Below are 22,468 nucleotides of genomic sequence, written 5' to 3'. Positions count from 1 at the left end.
AACTGAGGAGACAAAAGCTGAACTTTTGGGAAGGTGTGTGTCCCGCTACATCTGGCGTAAAACTAACACAGTATTTCATAAAAAGAACATATCAGCAGTCAAACATCATGGCGGTAGTGTGATCGTCTGGGGCTGCTTTGCAGCATCAGGACCTGGACGACTTGCCATAGTTGATGGAACCATGAATTCTGCACTCTACCAGAAAATTCTGAAGGAGAATGTCTGGCCATCAGTTAGGGACCTCAAGCCCACGTGCACTTGGATTATGCAGCAGGACAATGATCTGAAACACATCAGCAAGTCCATCTCTGAATGGCTCGGGAAAAAAAAAAATTAAGGCTTTGGAGTGGCCTAGCTAAAGTCCGGACTTAAATCCGATTGAGATGCTGTGGCATGACCTTAAACAGGCCATTCATGCTCAAAAACCCTCCAATGTGGTCGAATTAAAACAATTCTGCAAAGAAATGTGGGCCAAAATTCATCCATAGTGATGTAGGAGACTCATTGCCAGTTACTGCAAATGCTTGATTGCAGTTGTTGCCACCAAGGGTGGTACAACCAGTTATTAGGTTTGGGGGGTGGGAAGTACTATTTCACATAGTGCCAGGCAGGTTTGGACAGCTTTTTTCCCTTAATAAATTAAACTATCATTTAAAAACTGCATTTTGTATTTACTCGGGTTATCTTTGTATAATAATAAAATTTTTTGATCATCTGAATCATTTAAGTGTGACAAGTATACAAAAAAAAATAAAAATATTATATATATATATATATATATATATATATATATATATATATATATATATATACATACATACATACACACACACACACACATTTTCGCAGCACACTAACTGACCACTTTATTAAAGTGTATCTATTGTCAAAATATAAAATCATATATTAATTTCTACATTAGATTTCATTTCCTTAATGTCTAGCCAACTATTAATCTAAGTGATCTTGAAGCTTTTAAAGTTACTTTGTGAAGATATCCACACATTTACTTCCTCTAACTGGTTCTAAAGGTAAAACATTTTTTATCTTAATGCAGTGGTCTGCATACTGCGGCCCGGGGCTGAATGCGGCTCTTTGCTTACCTTTATCCGGCCAGTGAAGCACTATTCCTCCCACTGACATTAGCAATCAGCCATAATTCCTGCTACTTATACCAACAGTGGGGTACTATTCCTCCCACTGACACCGATGGGGGCTTTATTCCTCCCACTAACACCAATGCTAGGAAAATAATCCTCTTCCTGACACCAACCATGGGGAATTATTGCTCCTACTGACAGAAATGATGGGGCACATCTCCTCCCAATGACACCAAGGCATTGTTTACTCTCACTGACACCAGCACATCTTTTATTCCCAATGGCCACAGTCCAGCCCCCTAAAGTCTGAAGGACAGTAAACTGGCCCTTTGTTTAGAAAGTTTGAATTCCCCTGCCGTAATGCATTCCTTACCATTAAAAAACTTTGCAGTAGTCACCAAAAAATGAATTACTAAACAAAACTGCAATTAGTGAGAGATAATGCCAAAGAAACTGAAAAAAAAAATGAAATCCCTATTGTAGGGAGGTGTCTACATTGTTACGCATCTTAGAGCAGACTTTTAAATCAGTGAACCAATTACAAAAGTAGGAAATGACACTGCTGTGGGCACCCCATACATCAATGATGTACAGAACACTTTCATGCTGCCATAGAGCATTCTTTTTTCCTTTTACATTTTCAGAAAATTAGAGTGGCTGAAGATTTGAAAAGTAATTTTTAATAACATTAATTACAAAATGGCTTGTGTATCAATTTTTTATGTTATATTTGTTTTTTTAAAGGAAGTTGAAGAGCTTTTCTTTTTTATTTTTAATCAAGTTATCATTCAGCAGTGCAGGTAAATTAGGCAAATTAATGGTATAAGATATTTCGATGTCAAGCTGTAGCACAGACTTCACCAACATGTGATAGCCTAAGCCTGCTATAGAGGATCTGTCTTTACTCACCAAGAGTTGCTTCCCATCCTCATTGAGAAGGACAGTTTCTAGGGTTTGCTGGATATAAATTCCTTCATTAAGGTCTTCCAAATACCTGAAACAAGAATATATATTTACTTGCATATATAAAAAAAAAACTACATTTTAGGTGTGAAATGGTGCATGGCGATCAGCCTAGAACTGTCAAATTGAGTGAGTCATGTGCTTCTCCATAAGCAGAAGTATTGGGTATTTTTCTTTTCAATTCTGGCAGCTGTAAAGGATGGTGGGGGAGCAAAGGGAAGCTAGTATGTGCTAGGAAGGGGGTTAAAGCAAACATGGTGCTTTGCCTTGCCTGGGCAAAGCACAGATTAGCTTCACAGGACACCTTTAGTGAAGTTGTCATTTAAAGGGTTCGTTCACCTTTACCAAAAAACTGCCTATAAAAGATAAGGGGTGTCTGTAGATAAACACAAACTGTACAGCACTGACTAAAGTTTAATAATGCCCTTGCTATAGGCGTAGGCCATTTACGTTCCTCATGAAGCCTGCCTGGAATACAACCAGGACGTTGCTAAGTGAAGCCTGCATGTTACTGCTCACTTCCTTCATCACAAGAGTGAGCTCTCAGCAAAAGCTCACATCTGAGATAGTGGAGGTGAGCAGTAATGATTAGGACTTGTAACATACATCTAAGGAGTAGAATAATTTCATCAGTAGCTGAGATATGACGTGATCTGAAGAAGTAGTTCAGTAGTAGATACAGTTTAATCCTGAGTTATTAGAGATACAGTATTCCTTAATCAGTCAGAGACATATGTTTTTAATCAGCATTCGAAAGGACAGAGAATAGGACCCTGCCTACCCTTGGGGCTATCCTTTCATCCCCTCTTCTCATGACTGCCCTTTACCAGCCCACTTTTCTTTTCTCTGCCTATTCATTTCTATTTCCCTGATCCTTTCCTGTGCGATACTAACCTATGTTTTTCCTCCCTATCTGTCTTATCCCTCCACGAACCTGTTTAATGCCCCCTCTCCCCCCAGTTCTTGTACCCCCCTGTCCTTCCTTACCCCCTCTAGCTTTTCCTTCCCCCTAAACCCACCTTCCCAATTTTCTGCTACTTCCCCCTTCTCTCCCAGGCAGGGGCGGACTGACAACTCATGGGGCCCCCGGGCAATAGGTGATCATGGGGCCCCTGTGTCCTTGCCCAAACTCAAAAAAGCCTATGAAAAAGGTACCGGTGCATCTCATGGGTCCCCCTTCTGACCTCGGCCTTCGGGCAGTGCCCGAGTTTCCACATGGTCAGTCCGCTCCTGCCCCCAGGCATCAAGCCTACAGATAGCCTGGTCATAATCAGTATAAATTTCAACCTTACTACATGCTAAGTCGATAGCCGCCCATCCCTTAACAATAATTATGGGTTATCGAACCCATACTATAACCCCTACTCCGGTATAGATTAACTCGCAGCTCTTTGCATCATGCTGTTTTTGTTTGTATCCACTGACGCCAATACCTCATTGTTCATTGCACATTTCTTGATATCTGTTCCTCGGAACTCCCATCTACATGTTGAGCACTGTATGTATTTCAATGTATTGGTTTATTCCGGATGCAGGATTTCCTACATCCCTCCTGATTGTACATGTATGTGATACGAATACTGCTACATGGTCTCCACCTGTTGATCTCATACCCTGTCCCACTATTATGTAACCCATGTTCATTTTCTCTGTGTTACTGAACTGGAACTTTGGCCTGTTGCCTTACAATAAAATATTTGAACATGAAAGGACAGAGCACGCTCCTAGGCTAGAGGTGACACCAAGATACCAATAAAACTTTCTCATCTATGTAGCCAGAGATTGCCATCTTCTTGAACCTAAAAGAAGAATCCTAGTCATTTGACTACACAAATCAGCAGGAGACAGAGGGAAGGCCCAGAAAGTATAAATCAAAACTTGCAGACCTAATAGAGCAGAGGAATCTATTTCATTTCTCATAAAAGCTAAAATATTAGTTGCATAGAGACAAAAATAATTCCTTCTGATTGGACACATTTTAGGCTACATGTAAAACTGTATTTGTAGTCTATGTTGAAACCCAGAGAAACACACAAAACGGTTACATGGCACCTGATTGCAACAGCTGGACAGTGATTGGTAATGTCGCGATCGGATGGACGTGCTGGTGTCGGAGATCCTATTCCTGACCCAGTGATCCGAACCATTCCTGGCCCATTCAGCTCTGGGCACTTCAGAAAACAAAGTCCTGTGGGCTGGTACAGGAACATCCTCCAGGGTTGATTGGCCAAGGGCTAAAGTCCAGCCCACATCCATATTTCAATAAATTGAGGACCCTGAGATATGGACAGAGTGATTCATATGGAGCCGGTTCTATTTGACTGGCAAATTGTGGACTTTCGACTTGCTCCAGTCACAGGATAAATCTTGGTAAAAGTTTTATTTCTGTTTTATTCCCTTTTAATTTTACAGTGAATAGCCAACTGTGTATGTCTTTTTTGTACTTTCTGTAACTGTTTCTTAGTACATATTTTATGCACTGCCCACTTTTGGGATAATAAAATATTAAAATTAATAAGCAACTTCTGTATACTAAATAGGGCTCTTATCTGTGAAGAGATTGTTGTATTGTAGTGTCTATGTGCTCGATCTAAGTTCATTGCCCAATCTGTATGCAATTGCACTGCGTGTTGGTAGATTGCATGCAGATTGTAAAGTAGCAGATCTGCCAGAATGAGATTTGTGTGTGGAGGCCCAGCAGACCAGTCTTTAGGCAAACTGTTGGGTGGTGGCATGCTACCATTTATTGTGTATCTGGTGTGGGGGTATGTGGACAGTAGGAAAGTGATTAACACCGGGGTTCTAGCTTGTGCCTTAGCTGGAGCAATCCTAGAAGGGTGTGCGAATTGCTAGACTGTTCCCCAACCCTTAGAGTGCACCAAATTGTATAGAAGATTGATATCTGCCTGTGTGTGGTCAGCCAGCTAAATTGGAGTGGAGTCTCCCTCTAGTGGTGACCAGGGGTAGTGCGGTCTGTGAAAGTGTACCACAGCCAGTCTTATATGCTCAAAGTAAGCCCCCCTTCTTGCCTCTTTACCCTAAGTCACGGACCACACCCTAGTCATCGTGGGTGTGCATTATCATGACAGGCCTCACTTAGCAACGTCCTGGGAGTATTTCAGTCAGGTTTCATGAGGTACGCCTACACCTATAACAACAAAGGCATTACTGAACATTAGTCAGAGACACACACAGTTTGTTTTTATCCAAAGATGCCCCTTACCTGCATAGGCAATTCTTTGGTGAAGGTGAACTATCCCTTTAACAATTTCCATGCCCCCCTGAATGCAGTCAACCTCGCATAATACAGTGTGATTCAAAAAGTAAGGTGCAAAAGCAAAGCCGATTTATATCTTAACTACGTTTGTAATGCAGTGGTAAAACTTGGACAGTTAATGTATCTTTTCATGTTAATACAATTGTGTTCGGTTCATTCCGTTATGAATAAATCAGCTTTTTTGAAACACACTGTATTTACTTTTCTCCCCAATCCAGCAATCTTTCTTCCGCTCTTCAATCTACACACAAACATAATGAGCATAATGAGTAGTAGCTGGCCATGGCCTAGTGAGAGGAATACCAGCTGAATCAGAATGGAATCCCAGGCTGGCAGCACTCGAGGGATGAGGGAATTTTTTTAACCGCTTGCCGACTGCCTCCTGTGGGAGTACGGCAGCAGAGCGGCTCTCCTGTGCCGGATCAAGTGCCTAGTACGTGATCCAGTACTTCCAGGTAGGAGGCGCACCGGCCGTGCTGCGATTAGTCACACCACATGCAGATCAGCGGGTGCTGGTCAATGATTGATCAACGGCACCTGCTGATCAGCGAGGAGGAAGAATGGGCAGAGCACTGTCAATGTAAACAGTAGAGAGTTCTGTCCTGTTAGTGGGGATGTGCTGGTTTTTGTTTCCCTGTTAAGCAGGGAATAAAAACCAGCACATCCCTTAGTGAAAGCACATTGCAGTACACACAAACACTAGTTAGGCACACATTCAAGCCTTTGCTCTCCCTAGATGTTTAAAGAAAGACTTCATTAAAAGGAAGGTGTCCTGCAATACTGCAAACAAAAATAGAACTATTAAAAAACACTGATAGTGTACCTATTTAAATCCACAATGTACTTGTGAACACTCTCAAAGGCCAAATAGAATCTTGTGAGGATTTCTATGTTGTTCTCCCGAAACTCCTCATCCAGATCCTGAAGTTCCAGTTTGGCTTCCAGTTTCCCCTCAAAATTCTCAGGTCCCTGCATAGAAAAATCAAATGTCTTTATTACTGCTGGGGTAAAAAGGAGAAAATACAACCATGACAAAAATTACATTAGGGATGTTTATATGAAATAGCAAGCATAGTTCCCATTGTGGAATATACGCAAGTCACTATTCTGCTGCAATCTTTTTTATATTCATATTTAAAAGAAAAAAAAATACAGGAGGAAGATAGGCAGCAATAAAAAAAAACAAAAAAAAAAAACACAACACTTATGAGTTCTAACCCTTCCTCACTATCCAAAAGGCATAAAAAATGGTCTGGCGTGAGTTACAGAAAAGGTGAATTCCAAGCAGACAGCCAAAAAAACAGATGAAATACATACAGAGGAGCTGTTTAACTTGTCAAAGAATTATTATTTCTGTTCATCCAGTCCTGAGGTTTATATAGCTCTGCTACATGGCGTAGCCTTTTCTGGCAGGGAAGAAGACCTTATTTTTTTCTGCTGCAGGTACAGAATGTTTAGAGGTATGGTCCCCAAACCTCAACATGTGACTGAACAGTAAAAGAAGAAGCAGCAGAATGATAAGCAAATGTATTACTCTGCTCTCTCCTCTTAACATCATCTTTGCACTGCAAGCACCACTGTTTGGTTCCTTGTGCTGCTTCTTCCTTCCCCAATCTGAGCTCTGCTGTACAGGGGCTGCAAGAGACTGACACCAGGTCACACCAAATCCGACTTTGAATTCTTGCAATTTCACTTGAATTCACGGGATTTCAAAGTCAGATGTCAGCCTGACTTCAAGCGCGACTTGGAAGACATCTGTTTGACTTCATGCACAGATGTCTATGCACATCACACTTGAAACTTACAAAAAGTAGTGCATGAAGTACTTTTAAAATCGAAGCAACTCAGACGGAGTCAGAATCGCACTTGTATGACTGCTGCCATTGCGGACAATAGGGTGCGAGTGGTCATGAGATTTGAAACAATCAAATTGCATGACAATTTGCACCGATGTGACTGGGGACTAACTGAGGTACACTGCTTGCATTAAAAAAACAAACAAAAGAACCCCGCACACATTTAATGAGCTGCTTTGATCGGTGCTTCTTTTATCTGCCTGGATATATGCTTTCTAATATACGTTTGGTTTCTTTATCAGGCATCATAAAAAACACGGCTCAAAAAAATTGAAGGAACACTTTGAAAACCCATCAGATCTCAATGGGGAAATATATCATGCTAGATATTTATACTGATATGGACGGGTAATGTGTTGGAATGTAAGGATGCCCCATTGTTCAATGGAAATGAAAATGATCAACCTACAGAGGACTGAAATCAAAGACACCCTGAAAATCAAAGTGAAAAAATGATGCAGAAGGCGAGTCCATTCTGCTGAAAATTCATTGCAGCAACTCAAAATGACATTCAGTAGTTTGTATGCCCCCCATGTGCTTGTATGCATGCCTGACAACGTCGGGGAAGGCTCCTAATGAGACGACGGATGGTGTCCTGGGGGATTTCCTCCAAGATCTGGACCAGGGCATCACTGAGCTCCTGGACAGTCTGAGTTGCAACCTGGCGGTGTCAGATGAACTGAAACATGATATCCCGAGGTGTTCTATTGGATTTAGGTCAGGCAAGTGTGGGGGCCATTCAATGGTATCAATTCCTTCATCCTCCAGGAACTGCCTGCGTACTCTCACTACATGAGGTCGGGCATTGTTGTGCACCAGGAGGAACCCAGAACCCACTGCACCAGTGTAGGGACTGACAATGGGTCCAAGGATGTCATCCCGATACCTAATGGCAATCAGGGTGCCACGGTCTAGCCTGTAGAGGTCTATGTGTCCCTCCATGGATATGCCTCCCCAGACCATCACTGACCCACCACCAAAACGGTCATGCTGAACCATGTTACAGGCAGCATAACATTCTCCACGGCTTCAACAGACCCTTTCACAACTGTCACATGTGCTCAGGGTGAACCTGCTCTCATCTGTGAAAAGCACAGGATGCCAGTGGAGGACCTGCCAATTCTGGTGTTCAATGGCAAATGCCAATCGATCTCTAAGGTGCTGGGCAGTGAGCACAGGGCCCACTAGAGGATGTCGGGCCCTCAGGCCGCCCTCATGAAGTCTGTTTCTGATTGTTTGGTCAGAGACATTCACACCAGTGGCCTGCTGGAGGACATTTTGTAGGGCTCTGGCAGTGCTCATCCTGTTCCTCCTTGCACAAAGGAGCAGATACCAGTCCTGCTGATGGGTTAAGGACCTTCCATGGCCCTGTCCAGCTCTCTGGCTCTAACTGCCTGTCTCCTGGAATCTCCTCCATGCTCTTGAGGCTGTGCTGGGAGACACAGCAAACCTTCTGTCAATGTCATGTATTGATGTGCCATCCTGGAGGAGCTGGACTGCTTGTGCAACCTCTGTAGGGTTCATGTATCGCCTCATGCTAATATTGGTGACACTGACCCTAGGCAAATGCAAAAATACTGAAAAACAGTCAGAAAAGATGAGTAGGGAAAAAAATGTCAGTGACCTCCACCTGTAAAACCATTCCTGTTTTGGGGGTCGTCTCATTGTTGCACCTGTTGTTAATCTCATTAACACCAAAGCAGCTGAAACTGATTAACAATCCCCTCTGCTACCTAACTGACCAGATCAATATCCTAGGAGTTTCAATGACTTGATGCTATACTGATTGAAAAGATTTCCTTTAATTTTTTTGAGCAGTGTAGTTCTGTACTCTTGTTTTGAATAAAGTGTTTGATTTCCTTTTCCATTTCCTTTTTTTTTTCTAAAGTAGATCTAAGCTCTAAAGACTTGTTTCCTCTTGCGGTTGGGGAGGGCGATAAAATAAAGTGGTTGAGCTATGTTTTTACTGACTAACCTTTTAAGATTCAATATTGTTTTTACTGATTACCTCCCGAAAAGCTGCAAAGGCAGCTGGACAGTCTTGCACACATGCTGCTACAAAACATTTACCCCGTCACGTTCAGTAGGCAGTGCCGATGCTGAAAACTACCCATTCAAGTAAATGGAACTGTGCAGTAATTCTTTGCAAAGCATTCAAGTAAATGATTGTGCAGTAGTTCTGTGCAATGCATATGGTTGCAGCAGAGCATTGCCAACTGTACAGGGTTAGATCTGGAGGTGAGGTGGCAACATATCTCTTCCTCACCACCAAACGCCTCTGAAAAAGCAATCCACCTCAGATTGCTTTTTAGAGGCACAGCAATGATTACCTCGAATATAAACGTAACCTAACTAAATGACATTATGTTAAAGCAATTTGTATCGTAAACAAGTGCCATGCTTTTTCCTACAGAATGTATTTTTTAAACCCCCCCGTCTCAGTATTGCTGATCTCCTCCAGCCTTTTTAGCCACTTCCTGTCTCCAGCATCGGCTGCACATTACTGCTCTATACTGGCTTCCTGTAACCAACTATGATGGAACATGGCCACACGATGTGATATGGCTGGGCAACTTGTAGTCTGCATCAGAGTCACATGTGACAAAATGACAATGCAGGAGCACAGCTGGGACTCAGGGACTGAAAATGGTCACCCCAGATCAGGAAATGCCTAAACAAGAACCTTCCTAGGAGGATCACCAGGTATAAATGAAAAGAAATATATTCATGAGATCTGCAAATTAAAACATTAAAAATGACTATTGAAATTATATTAACACATTGAACATGTGAGATTTTATGGAACCTAATAAATTATCTATTAATAATTATTTGATAGCATTGCTTGGAGTTTTATTGCGGTCATCTGCTGACTTGCCTTGAAGTAGCTGAAATCAAAAATAATCTCCCCATATTTCTGTTGGTCGGCTTTGTCCTTTAACCTGAAGACCCCGGGGACAAACTCAGACAATCTCAGCAGTTCAGCAATGATGGCATTGCCCCGGGAGACAATCCGCAGGACGGCCTGCCCACAGAAGTTGTTTTCTGCCAGGAAGTCCAGCATTATTGCTCAGATGGTGCAGGAGGAAGGAGGGATGGTGACAAGTGAACCTGTGTAATAAAAAATACATAAATAAAATCACACAGTATGTAGTGTAAACTATTTTATATCACACAAAAGGGAAACTCAATGGTAGTCTGAAAAATATTACAGACGAAGTTCCAAGACAGTCTTCTGTTCTAATCCTTGAAAAAATCTACGCAAGTTCAGTTACACATATGCATTTTACAGTAGAATTCTAGAAAAGACCTAACTAGTCTTAAAAATGCTCCTTTCCCCCTCCTATCACCTATGCTGACTAGACTGTGTAAAAAGGTGAATTTATTTTTCAGCCTGCACTGGTCCGATCACATGATCGGACTCCCCTGTCAGCCATTGGAGGCTGCGAGAGAGAGAAACGGGCACTCACTCTTTTCCCCGGAAGCTTCCTCAGGCTAACACAGGAGATCATGCTGACAATGGCTTGGGTATTAGGAGTCTATGGGTGACGTCGCCACTCCCAACTTTCCCATCCGTTGTTGGGTGCTTTCTCCTCTCCCCTGCAGCTGCCGCTGCCACTGGCTGACAGAGGAGATCACATGACCGGACTGGAGTGGGCTGAAAATAGGTAAGTATATACAGTTAGGTCCATATATATTTGGACACAGGCACAATTTTAGTTTTTTTCAAGTATTTACCAAAACATATTCAAGCTATAGTTCTATAATGGATATGGGCTGAAAGTGCACACTCTCAGGTATAATTTGAGGGTATGTACATCCAAATTGGAGGAAGGGTTTAGGAATTACAGCTCTTAAGAGTAGCCATCTCCCCTTTTTCAAGGGACCAAAAGTAATTGGACAAATGAATCAAAAGCTGTTTCATGGCCAGGTGTGGGCTACTCCTACGTTATTTCTTCATCAGTTAAGCAGGTAAAAAGTCTGGAGTTGATTCTAAGTGTGGTATTTGGAATCTTTTTATGTGAACCTACATCATGCGTTCAAAGGAGCTGTTCATACAAGTGAAAGAGGCCATTGTAAGGCTTCAAAAATGAAACAAATCCATCATAGAGATAGCAGCAACATCAGGAGTGGCCAAATCAACAGTTTGGTACATTCTGAGGAAAGAAGAACGCACTGGTAAGCTCAGCAGCATAAAAAGTCATGTACGTCCACGGAAGACAACAGTGGTGGATGATCGCAGAATCCTCTCTATGGTAAAGAAAAACCCATTCACAACATCCAGACAAGTGAAGGACACTCTCCAGCAGGTGGGCATATCATTATCAAAGTCTACAATCAAGAGAAGACTTCACAAGAGCAAATACAGAGGGTTCACCACAAGGTGCAAACCATTCGTAAGCCTGAAGAATAGAAAACCCAGATTAGACTTTGCCAAAAAACATCTAAAAAAGCCAGACCAGTTCTGGAAAAGCATTCTTTGGACAGATGAAACTAAGATTAATCTGTACCAGAATGATGGGAAAAAAAAGTGTGGAGAAGGCTTGGAGCAGCTCATGATCCAAAGCACACAACGTCATCTGTAAAACATGGTGGAGGCAGTGTGATGGCATGGACATGCATGGCTTCCAGTGGCACTGGGTCATTGGTGTTTATTGATGATGTGACAGAAGACAGAAGCAGCCGGATGAATTCTGCAGTGTTTAGAGATATACTGTCAGCCCAGATTCAGCCAAATGCAGCAAAGTTGATTGGACGGCGCTTAACAATACAGAAGGACAACGATCCAAACACACCGCAAAAGCAACCCAGGAGCTTTTGAAGGAAAAGAAGTGGAATATTCTGCAATCACCTGATCTCAACCCAATTGAGCATGCATTTCACTTGCTGAAGGCAAAACTAAAGGCAGAAAGACCCACAAACAAAGAACAACTGAAGACAGCTGCAGTCAGAGCCTGGCAGAGCATCAGAAAGGAGAAAACCCAGTCTTTGGTAATGTCCATGGGTTCCAGACTTCAGGCAGTCATTGCCAGTAAAGGATTCTCAACAAAATATTAAAAATGAACATTTTATTTATGATTACATTCATTTGTCCAGTTACATTTGAGCCCCTGAAAATGGAGGGACTGTTTATAAAAATGGTCGCAGTTCCTAAAATTTGTACTTGATATTTATATTCAACCCCTTGAATTAAAGCTGAAAGTCTGCACTTCAAATTCATTTGGATTGTTTAGTTTTAATTTATTCTGGTGGCATATAGAGCCAAAAGTATGAAAAGTGTGCCTGTATCCAAATATATATGGACCTAACTGTACATCTTCTTTACATGGGTTAGTTAGCACAGGTGTTAGCAGGGGGAAGGATACATTTTTAAGACTAATTAGGTAGTAGCCTGGAATTGTAGTTTATTACAACTATACCTAGTCTCCCCAGTAGCAGCTTCAGGGGAGAAGAGAGAGCACCTACAACAGATGGAAATGCCTGGGCGGTGATGTCACCCATAGGATTACTATGAGGCATGCGATGTCGGCTGTCCCTCTTCTCCCCTGAAACTGCCATTGGGAGCCAATGATGTTACCAAACTGGAGAGTCCTGAGAATAGATAAGTATAAGCATTTTCCTTCTACAGGTTAGTGTGAGGGCTCCGGGTATGACCAGAGGTGTGTGGACGGACACAGGGAAACGCAGGCTTCAGGTATAGAGTAAACAAGACAATTTATTAAAAGACTAAACAACACAAACACAGTGCAAGGTAAACATAACACAGTGCAAACAACCCAAACTCCAACAGATAACCATATATACAATCAAACGTAGTCGGGCAGGCCGGGTCGGTAGAAAACGGGAAAACAGGGTACCAGGAGCGAGCGGAAGAGTGGTCAGGAATAGCCGAGGTCAGGACAGGCGGAGTTCGTTCAGAGTCAGGATCAAAGCAGGATCAGGCAGGAAGCAGACAGGATGCAGGTACAGGGACTCATGGGAAACATACACCAAGGCACTGATCACAGGCCTGGTCCTGCTTAAATACACCTCCTGCAATCAGCCTCAGGTGATGGCCTGATTGCAGGAGTGAGATTCTGGCTGCTGAGAGCACCCGCTGGCCAGCCTTGGTACTGCAGCCCACAAGGCAGGCGAGTCCCACCACCATTGGCGAGTCCATTCCTGACAGTTAGTTAGGTATAGGTGTTAGAAGTGGGATGAGAGCTTAGTTAGAGCCTGGAATTCCACTTTAAAGTAGATGTAGACTCTAACTGAATAACTACGGCTAGACGGTAACTGTATTTCCATGAATCTTCCTGAACAGCTACCTACCAACAGAAGACACAAGACAAAACGTAGTTAAAAGCCTCTCCCATCCTTCATATAATAAAAGTGAGAACCGTTTCCCCAGCACATGAGGGGAACCCATAGTTACCAAAAACTGAAATTGCAGGAAAAACAATGGGTGCGTATATGAATGATGTCCTGAAAGATTCATGAAAATATGGTTATTCGTAGTTGCAGTCTAACTGTAATTTTTCCCCAATCATCTTCCAGGAAAGCTACCAAAGTGGATCTACTAATAATGTAAACGCTAATTTAACCTTTGGCACACCTTCTTCTGAAAGTGGAACTAACTGGAGAAACATGTGAGCAGGCAGGTTCTTGACTGCAGAAGAGACACGGAGGTCTCTTCTGCAATAAAATACACGAACCCTAGGTTCACATCTGTGCGGGTGGTGCTGCTGCGGATCCGCACAAAAATCCGAGCAGCCGCACCACCCGCACAGAGAATTGCGGACCCGTGGGTGCCATTAGTTCTAATGGCACGTTGCCCGCACTGGGAAACGCAACCGTACTGGGAACTGAGGTTCCCGTGCGGGCTGCGTTTTCCAAAGCAGTGCAGAGACTTATTTCCCTGCATGTCACGGGCACGGGAGTCCATTCAAATGAATGGGCTCTCGTGCCCGAGCAAAACGCGGCCCCGCACGGCCGCATAGATGTGAACCGGGGGTGAAATGTACACAGAGCTGTGCATGTGCAGCTCCATTTGATTTCCACACACACACAAAAGCAGAGTTTTGTTTCAGCCACTCCGCCACTTCCGGCTCTGGCTCTTTGCTCCCTATTGTCACTCCTAAACACAGAATCCCAGCTTCTTTGTTGAAGTGACAGCTTACCTCTCCCAGCAGTGTGCACAGATCCCTTCCTGCCTTCACTCAGGACTGGGACTGGGGGAGATATAGGTGCTTGGGTGCAGTGCAATTGCAGAAGGGAGGGGGCATCATGTGGTCCTTATCTGTTACCTGGTGTCCTGACGCCCCACAGGATGATCTCTCTGAAAATGCTAGATGAGAAGTTGCCTGCAGTGTATAGGGAGGCACTAGATCCAGGCCAGTGGTTCAGTTTACACAGCAACAAAAGTAAGGAAAAAGGTGGTGCTTTTAAGGGAGTGGAGAGGATGAGGGCAGTGGATGGAGGTGGGTGCACAGGTTGAGAGTTCAGCAGGGGAGGAAATGAGATGTACACAGAAGGTGCAGAAGTAAGGACCTGTGGAAGAGGGCCTAATTCTGCTCCGTGTATGAAAGTGCACTCCTGGGCCCTGCACCCTGTGCGCGGCGCACTCCAGGGCCCTGCACCCTGTGCGCGGCGCACTCCCGGGCCCTGCACCCTGTGCGCGGCGCACTCCCGGGCCCTGCACCCTGTGCGCGGCGCACTCCCGGGCCCTGCACCCTCCTGAACTCTGTACATAATGCACGCCTGCTTTTTAATTCCCCTTTAAGAACCAACCACTGAGTGCAGTTTGGTCACACACACTATTTGATGCAGTTTGGTGGAGGTGTGGAGCCTGGTTGGGTTCCTACACCTATTCTCTGAGAAAAAAAAAATCTGGGCAGGAATTATGTCACCCCCCCCCCCCGGCCAATAAAGATTCCTGAAGACTGAAACTTGGGAGAAGCTGAGAAGAAGATGCCAGGGCTGGTGAGTGACCTTGAAGGTGTTGAACCGTTGCAGAATAGGCAAGTATCCCCGACTTTAGTTCCACTTTAAAAGTGCCTATGCAGAGAAAAGGCCTTTGGAGGTAGGCCACTTGCCTACCTCCAAAGGCAAGTGGCCAGCAGTTACCCCCAAGACCTCCCACTGAAAAAAAGAAAATAGGAGGGGGGGAGGGTCGTCCTGAGGTAACATGAGGGAATGTTAGGGTCTACAGACACCAGCTACCCAAAGGAAGGCAGCCAGTCACAACCCACTGACGCAAACATGCAAAAAAAAAAAAAAAGAAAAAAAGATGACCCTATTTGTTTCTGGACAGTAGGAATTGCAATGAAACTGAGGACACTGGGGATCCTGAGGGCAGAGACAAACCCATAGAGCACGGGTGCTCAACCTTTTGAAGAGCGAGGGCCACTTAACCCCTTCACGCTGGCCGCACACAAATGTGCGGCCTCCCGGTGTCTGGGCCTAGACGGCGAGCGACCGCACATTTGCGTTCAGGTAAGAAAAAAACATATGTGCTGAGAGCGCGCAGCACACATGTCCGCTACTCACGGAAAGGTCCCGGTGTGCTCTTTCGATTGGGACCTTTCCCGATCATGTGACCGCCGTGACGACGCGTCCCAGCGGTCACATGATCCCAAAGCCCCGCCTTCTGAATTTCTTAAAGGGACGGGAGGCGCGGGCGGGAAGGGGTTAAAGTGGTCGTAAAGGCTCAAGCTTCTTTTACCTGTGCGGAAAAGCACATCTCAACTACGCAGCTTTACTGCCCCCCAAACTGCAAATGTTAACTGTGGCAATTGTGCGATTAGCCACATGGACGCTGGCAACCATTTTGTTAAGGTCTATACCATTTTGACTCCCTATGTCCCCCTCCCTTTTGAATGGAATGTGGTCTGTAAATGAACTGGGGTCGAAAGTGCATATCGTACTCCATGGCTGTAAATCCCTAATTAGCCTGGTTCCAGAATGTCTGCTTGACAACCACTTTCCTCTGCCCGGTCATAAAACCATAACTCAGTTGGTCATGACCTGTAAACATTACAGCAGAGGGTGCCATAAAACGTACAAATTCATAAACTTCAGCAGGAACTGGGCACATTGATATGAAGTATATATTCGGATAGGTCATTTTAATAGGAGTCACAAGACACCTTACATCCCTATGTAGCGTCTACAAGAGGGTAGAAAGCAATATCTTTTATCCGGAGTGGCAGGATATGCTACAGTTTGGTATCTGTGTGTTTGGAATATGATTCTACATATTAATCTGCCAGTTGCTAGGATGCTACCTGTACCTATTGAAGGTTATTGACCATGGTATGAACTTGTAAGGGATTTGGTCATAACCTTGGTGACTGCCTAACACCCATCCCCAAATGAGGCAGATATTTGCTATCAGGAGACACCCCTTTGAGATAATAGAAAAAGACTGACAGCCTGGAGAAAAAAAAAAGAGCTCTCCCTTTTAACATCAGGAACCATCTTTGGGAGAAAGGCAACCTTTTGTTCAGACGAAAGGACTCTGCCCAAACCAAGGACTTTTGCAAGTATCCTGCCTTCTGAAACTTCTTTCTTTTATTTCTCTGTTGTTCTGTTGCTCTCATATATATATATATATATATATATATATACAGTCATGGCCGAAATTGTTGGCACCCTTGATATTTTTCCTGAAAATCAAGTATTTCACACAAAAAAGGTATTGCATTAACACATGTTTTGCTATACACATGTTTATTCCCTTTGTATGTATTGGAACAAATATAAAACAGAGGCAGAAAAGCAAATATGACATAATGTCACACAAAACCCCAAAAATGGGCTGGACAAAAGTATTGGCACCCTTAACTTAATATTTGGTTGCACACCCTTTGGAAAACATAACTGAAATCAGTCGCTTCCTATAACCATCAATAAGCTTCTGACACCTCTCACCCGGAATTTTGGACCACTCTTCCTTTGCAAACAGCTCCAGGTCTCTCTTATTGGAAGGACACCTTTTCCCAACAGCAATTTTAAGATCTCTCCACAGGTGTTCAATGGGATTTAGATCTGGGCTCATTGCTGGCCACTTCAGAACTCTCCAGCGCTTCTTTGCCATCCATTTCTGAGTGCTTTTTGACGTATGTTTGGGGTCATTGTCCTGCTGGAAGACCCAGGATCTTGGACGCAAACCCAGCTTTCTGACACTGGGCCCTACAGTGCGACCCAAAATCCTTTGGTAATCCTCAGATTTCATGATGCCTTGCACACAGTCAAGGCACCCAGTGCCAGAGGCAGCAAAACAACCCCAAAACATCATTGAACCTCCACCATATTTTACCGTAGGTACTGTGTTTTGTTCTTTGTAGGCCTCATTCCGTTTTCGGTAAACAGTAGAATGATGTGCTTTACCGAAAAGCTCTATCTTGGTCTCATCTGTCCACAAGACGTTTTCCCAGAAGGCTTTTGGCTTACTCAAGTACATTTTGGCAAACTGTAGTCTTGCTTTTTTATGTCTCTGTGTCAGCAGTGGGGTCCTCCTGGGTCTCCTGCCATAGCGTTTCATTTCATTTAAATGTCGACGGATAGTTCGCGCTGACACTGATGCTCCCTGAGCCTGCAGGACAGCTTGAATGTCTTTGGAACATGTTTGGGGCTGCTTATCCACCATCCGGACTATTCTGCGTTGCAATCTTTCATCAATTTTCCTCATCCGTCCACGACCAGGGAGATTAGCTACAGTGCCATGGGTTGCAAACTTCTTGATAATGTTGCGCACTGTGGACAAAGGCAAATCTAGTTCTCTGGAGATGGACTTGTAACCTTGAGATTGTTGATATTTTGCCACAATTTTGGTTCTCAGGTCCTCAGACAGTTCTCGTCTCCTCTTTCTGTTGTCCATGCTTAGTGTGGCACAGACAGACACACAATGCAAAGGTTAAGTGAACGTCTCTCCTTTTTATCTGCTTTCAGGTGTGATTTCTATATTGCCCACACCTGTTACTTGCCCCAGGTGAGTTTACAGGAGCATCACATGCTTGTAACATTCTTATTTATCCGCAGTTGTGAAAGGGTGCCAATACTTTTGTCCAGCCCATTTTTGGAGGTTTGTGTGACATTATGTCGAATTTGCTTTCTTTCCTCCCTTTTTTTGTTTTGTCCCAATACACACAAAGGGAATAAACATGTGTATAGCAAAACATGTGTTAATGCAATACGTTTCGTGAGAAATACATGATTTCCTGGAGAAATATCAAGGGTGCCAACAATTTCGGCCATGACTGTATATATATATATATATATATATATATATATATATATATATATGTTATATCTTTTTCTGTAAATATTTTAATTGCACCATTTTTGACCTTCTTAGTAATAAATCCTATTTTCTGAAAAGTGTTGAACTGTTTCTAAAGCTCTTAATGCAAACTAAGAATCCCTGTCTCTGAAGAGTGCTACTGTATGTAATAATCCTCTGAATACATCTGTCTGCGGTGGCAGTGTGCATACAGACGCATTATACTAATCTCATAGTGTTACCGCTAAGATTTGTGAGTTTCCTCCTCCTCTGTAGAAAAAAAAAAAAAAGGAAGAAGGAGGAGGTGGTGGCAGTGTGAAGGGTTAATTGCGTAATTAACCTGACCCAGTAACAATCGCTCTCAGGCTGCTGGCACATAGATTGTGGTCCCGCAAGCTGGAAAATCTTTGTGCAGGGTGCAGCTGAGAGTGGCATTGTTACGCAAGTGACAGCGCAGTTTGAGATCAGCTGGTCCTTCAGTCACAAGTTGGTGAGAAGGGCTGGGGTCTGACGCCGCGCACCGTCACATTAACGAGCCCTTATTGTCCTGAGGCCCCTATAAGGCTGCTTTCACACTGATGTGCTGCGGATTACCTGCAGTGTGGGTGGAGCACAGTGCACCCGCGGCTTTCCTGTGCTTTGCCATAGACTTCTATTATATCCTGTGGGTGTATCAAGACTCAGGATACAATAGAAGTGCACTTCCCTGGAGGTTGAGGGCCACAGGCTGAGCACCCTTGCCATAGAAGTCTGTGTGGCCAGGACAGTGAAGACATGCTGGAAGTTAAACACTGGAGGCTGCAGCATACCTCTGGCCTCTGAGATGATCAGGGGCACCTACCCGCCTCTGACTGGGCAGGGGGCACCTACCCGCCTATGTGCCGGCCAGGGGCACCTCCCAGCCTCTGACTGGGTCGGAGGCACATCCAGGTCTCTGACTGGGTCAGGGGCACCTCCCCGCCTCTGAGCCGGCCGGGGGCACCTACCCGCCTCTGTAAGGGGTCGGAGGCACCTATCCACCTCTCTGCTGGCCCGGGGGCACCTTCTGGGCCTCTGACTGGGCCAGAGTAACCTGCCCGCCTCTGTGCCGGCCGGAGGCGCCTACCCGCCTCTGTGCCGGCCGGAGGCGCCTACCCGTCTCTGTGCCAGCTGGAGGCACCTACCCACCTCTGAGCCAGCCGGAGGCACCTACCCACCTCTGAGCTGATCGGGGGCACCTCCTGGCCTTTGACTAAGCCAGGGGCACCTACCCATCTCTGAGCCAGTTGGGGGCACCTACCCATCTCTGAGCTGGCCAGGGGCACCTACCCGCCTCTGTGAGGGGTTGGAGGCACCTACCCACCTCTCTGCTGGCCTTCCGGGCCTCTGACTGGACCAGAGCCACCTACCCGTCTCTGAGCCGGCCGGGGTCACCTACCCGTCTCTGAGCCGGCCGGGGGCACCTACCCGCCTCTGAGCCGGCCGGGGGCACCTACCCGCCTCTGAGCCGGTCGGGGGCACCTACCCGCCTCTGAGCCGGTCGGGGGCACCTACCCGCCTCTGAGCCGGTCGGGGGCACCTACCCGCCGGCACCTACCCGCCTCTGAGCCGGTCGGGGGCACCTACCCGCCTCTGAGCCGGTCGGGGGCACCTACCCGCCTCTGAGCCGGTCGGGGGCACCTACCCGTCTCTGAGCCACCCGGGGGCACCTACCCGCCTCTGAGCCGGTCAGGGGCACCTACCCACCTCTGAGCTGATCGGGGGCACCTCCTGGCCTCTGACTAAGCCAGGGGCACCTACCTGTCTCTGAGCCATCCGGGGGGCACCTTCCAGCCTCTGACTGGACCAGAGCTACCTACCCACCTCTGAGCAGGATGGGGGCACCTACCTCTGTGCCAGCCAAGGGCACCTCCATGAATCTGAGCGAGCCAGGGGCACCTCTCTGTGTCTGGGCATCCTGCCCCCTGTCAGACTAGGGGCACCTACCTGCCTCAGCCCACACTACCCCCCCGACAGACACTGGAAGCACCTACCTGTATCAGTGCAGCAGAGCTGTGCCCGCCATCCTGCCCCCCGATCTCCCTCACCCACACTGACATCCCATCACATGACCTGTCACCGCTCCGTCATGTGACCCCGGCGCCTTCTGATGAGCACACCGCTGCCATGACTACGATCTCTGGAGGAGGCGGAGCCGGAGAAAGGCGCGCGCTGTGATGTCATGCTGAGCCGGGGCTGGTAGAGGGAGAGCAGCGAGCAGGTAGGGGAGGACTACAACTCCCAGCACGTCCTCATCCACAGTGACAGAGCCGAGTCCCCGCACTCTCCTCACTAGTAGGCTTCGTGTTCCTCCACACCTGTGTGGGAAGGCTGTGATGGAAGCAGAGAGTGGTCTCCGTGTCATTCCAGTGGCTTCACTGCTTTCCCATCACTGACCTGGAACATGTATGACACCCAGGAGTGAGGACAACACTGGCAGCATGCTTGTCCAGACTGCAGAGGCAGCCAGTCAGATGGCATTATTTACATGTGGGCTGGTAATGGCCTGCCATGTGCCTCCCTCCCCCCCAGTGTGGTATTATGGAGTATGGTTCCCTGTGCACTACACGCCACCTGTCACACCGCTAGATATGAAGGCGGAACTAAACCCTCCTCTCCAGACAAGGAAGCCGCCATCTTGGCCTCTGTCTGCTGTGCAGTTGCCATTGTGCTGCACATGTGATCAGTTATGACACTTCCATCGGATGGTTTAACAGTTTGGCTGAGAGCACAAGCAACTGTGCCAGTTCTCATGTATGGCGTGCCCGGAATATAACGGTTTTGGGAGACCGTTCTAGTGATGGGTTCAATTCCACCTAAAGTTCTAGGCATGCCGGGAATGCTAACTGTCACATTTGCTTCTCAACCGAACCGCCAAACCATCCAACGTCTGGTGTCATAACTGGTCACATGACTCATGTCAATGTACAATAAATACGTAAAGTGCTTCGTAAATTGACGTACTATATAATCCCTATAGCAGAAAAATTGCTACAGGGCGGCACGGGTGCACAAAATCACGTATATACATGTGATTTTGTATTTCCGGGAAGGGGGCACGCGAGCTGCACACACGTCCTACCTGCGCTGCCATTTGTGGCCACGGCTGTCAATCACCAGGTCCCGGCTGGTGATTTCCGAGGCTCTCCGACGGGGAGAACTGTTTTGTTTACTAACAATCTTCCCTGGCAGCTCGGGCACACTGCTCTGGATGGTTGTGTTTAGCACAGCCATCCAGAGCAGTGTGATTACAGTGAAGCACACAGACAGCGCCCCCTAGTAAAACACTCCCTGCACACAGTTAACCCTTTGATCACCCCTCATGTTAACCCCTTCCTGCCCAGTGCCATTAGTTTCAGTGTCAGTGCTTTTTTTTTTTTTAGCACTGATCACTGTACTGGTGTCACTGGGGATGTCAGTGACACCAAGTCAGTCCCCCCCAGTGTCCGAATGTTCGCCGCAGTCCCGCTATAAGTCTCTGATTACTAGTAAGAAAAAAAAAATCCCAGTATCTATACCGCCATTTGTAAACGCTATAACTTTCACGTAAACCAATTCATTTACACGCATTGGGATTTTTTATTTTTTTTTTAGCAAAGACATGGAGCGGAATACATTTTGGTCTACATTTATGATGAAATTTAATTTTTTAATAACAAAAAGTCAAAACTATTGTTTTTTTCTCAAAATTGTCGGTCTTTTTTTGTTTATAGTGCAAAAAATAAAAAATGCGCAGGCGATCAAATACCACCGAAAGAAAGCTCTTCTTGTGGGAAAAAAAGGACGTAAATTTCATTTGGGTGCAGCGTTGCATGACCGCGCAATTGTCAGTTAAAGTAATGCAGCGCCGTAACGCAGATAATGGCCTGGCCAGGAAGGGGGGGGGGATCCTCTGGAGGGCAAGGGGATACATACTTGTCATAAATAGATAAACATAAGCAGCACCATGGCAACTGCAGATCAAACAGAGGCCAAGATGAAAGAGGGTTTA

At 45.6% G+C, this 22,468-nt stretch overlaps 2 protein-coding genes across 2 annotated transcripts in view; one reads left to right on the top strand and one right to left on the bottom strand.

Annotated features, from left to right (window-relative positions):
• Positions 1–20,593, bottom strand: part of WASHC5 (WASH complex subunit 5) — a 90,052-nt gene extending 69,459 nt beyond the window's left edge. Inside the window, exons 1-4 of the mRNA XM_089677509.1 lie at positions 20,472–20,593; positions 10,075–10,307; positions 6,164–6,309; positions 2,010–2,094 (exon numbers count right to left, since the gene is read on the bottom strand). Of these exons, the coding sequence (XP_089533635.1) occupies positions 2,010–2,094; positions 6,164–6,309; positions 10,075–10,260 (417 nt within the window). The 5' untranslated portion in view covers positions 10,261–10,307; positions 20,472–20,593. The remainder of the gene's footprint in view (positions 1–2,009; positions 2,095–6,163; positions 6,310–10,074; positions 10,308–20,471) is intronic.
• NSMCE2 (NSE2 SUMO ligase component of SMC5/6 complex) overlaps positions 20,565–22,468 on the top strand; it is a 432,520-nt gene continuing 430,616 nt past the window's right edge. Inside the window, exon 1 of the mRNA XM_089677511.1 lies at positions 20,565–20,698. The gene's annotated coding sequence lies outside the window, so the exon portion shown is untranslated. The remainder of the gene's footprint in view (positions 20,699–22,468) is intronic.

The sequence above is a fragment of the Staurois parvus genome, unplaced genomic scaffold (assembly GCF_062004578.1).
Source record: "Staurois parvus isolate SC_StPar_1 unplaced genomic scaffold, SC_StPar_1.0 ptg000187l, whole genome shotgun sequence".
NCBI lineage: Eukaryota > Metazoa > Chordata > Amphibia > Anura > Ranidae > Staurois > Staurois parvus.
This window is presented reverse-complemented; position numbering and strand designations above follow the sequence as displayed.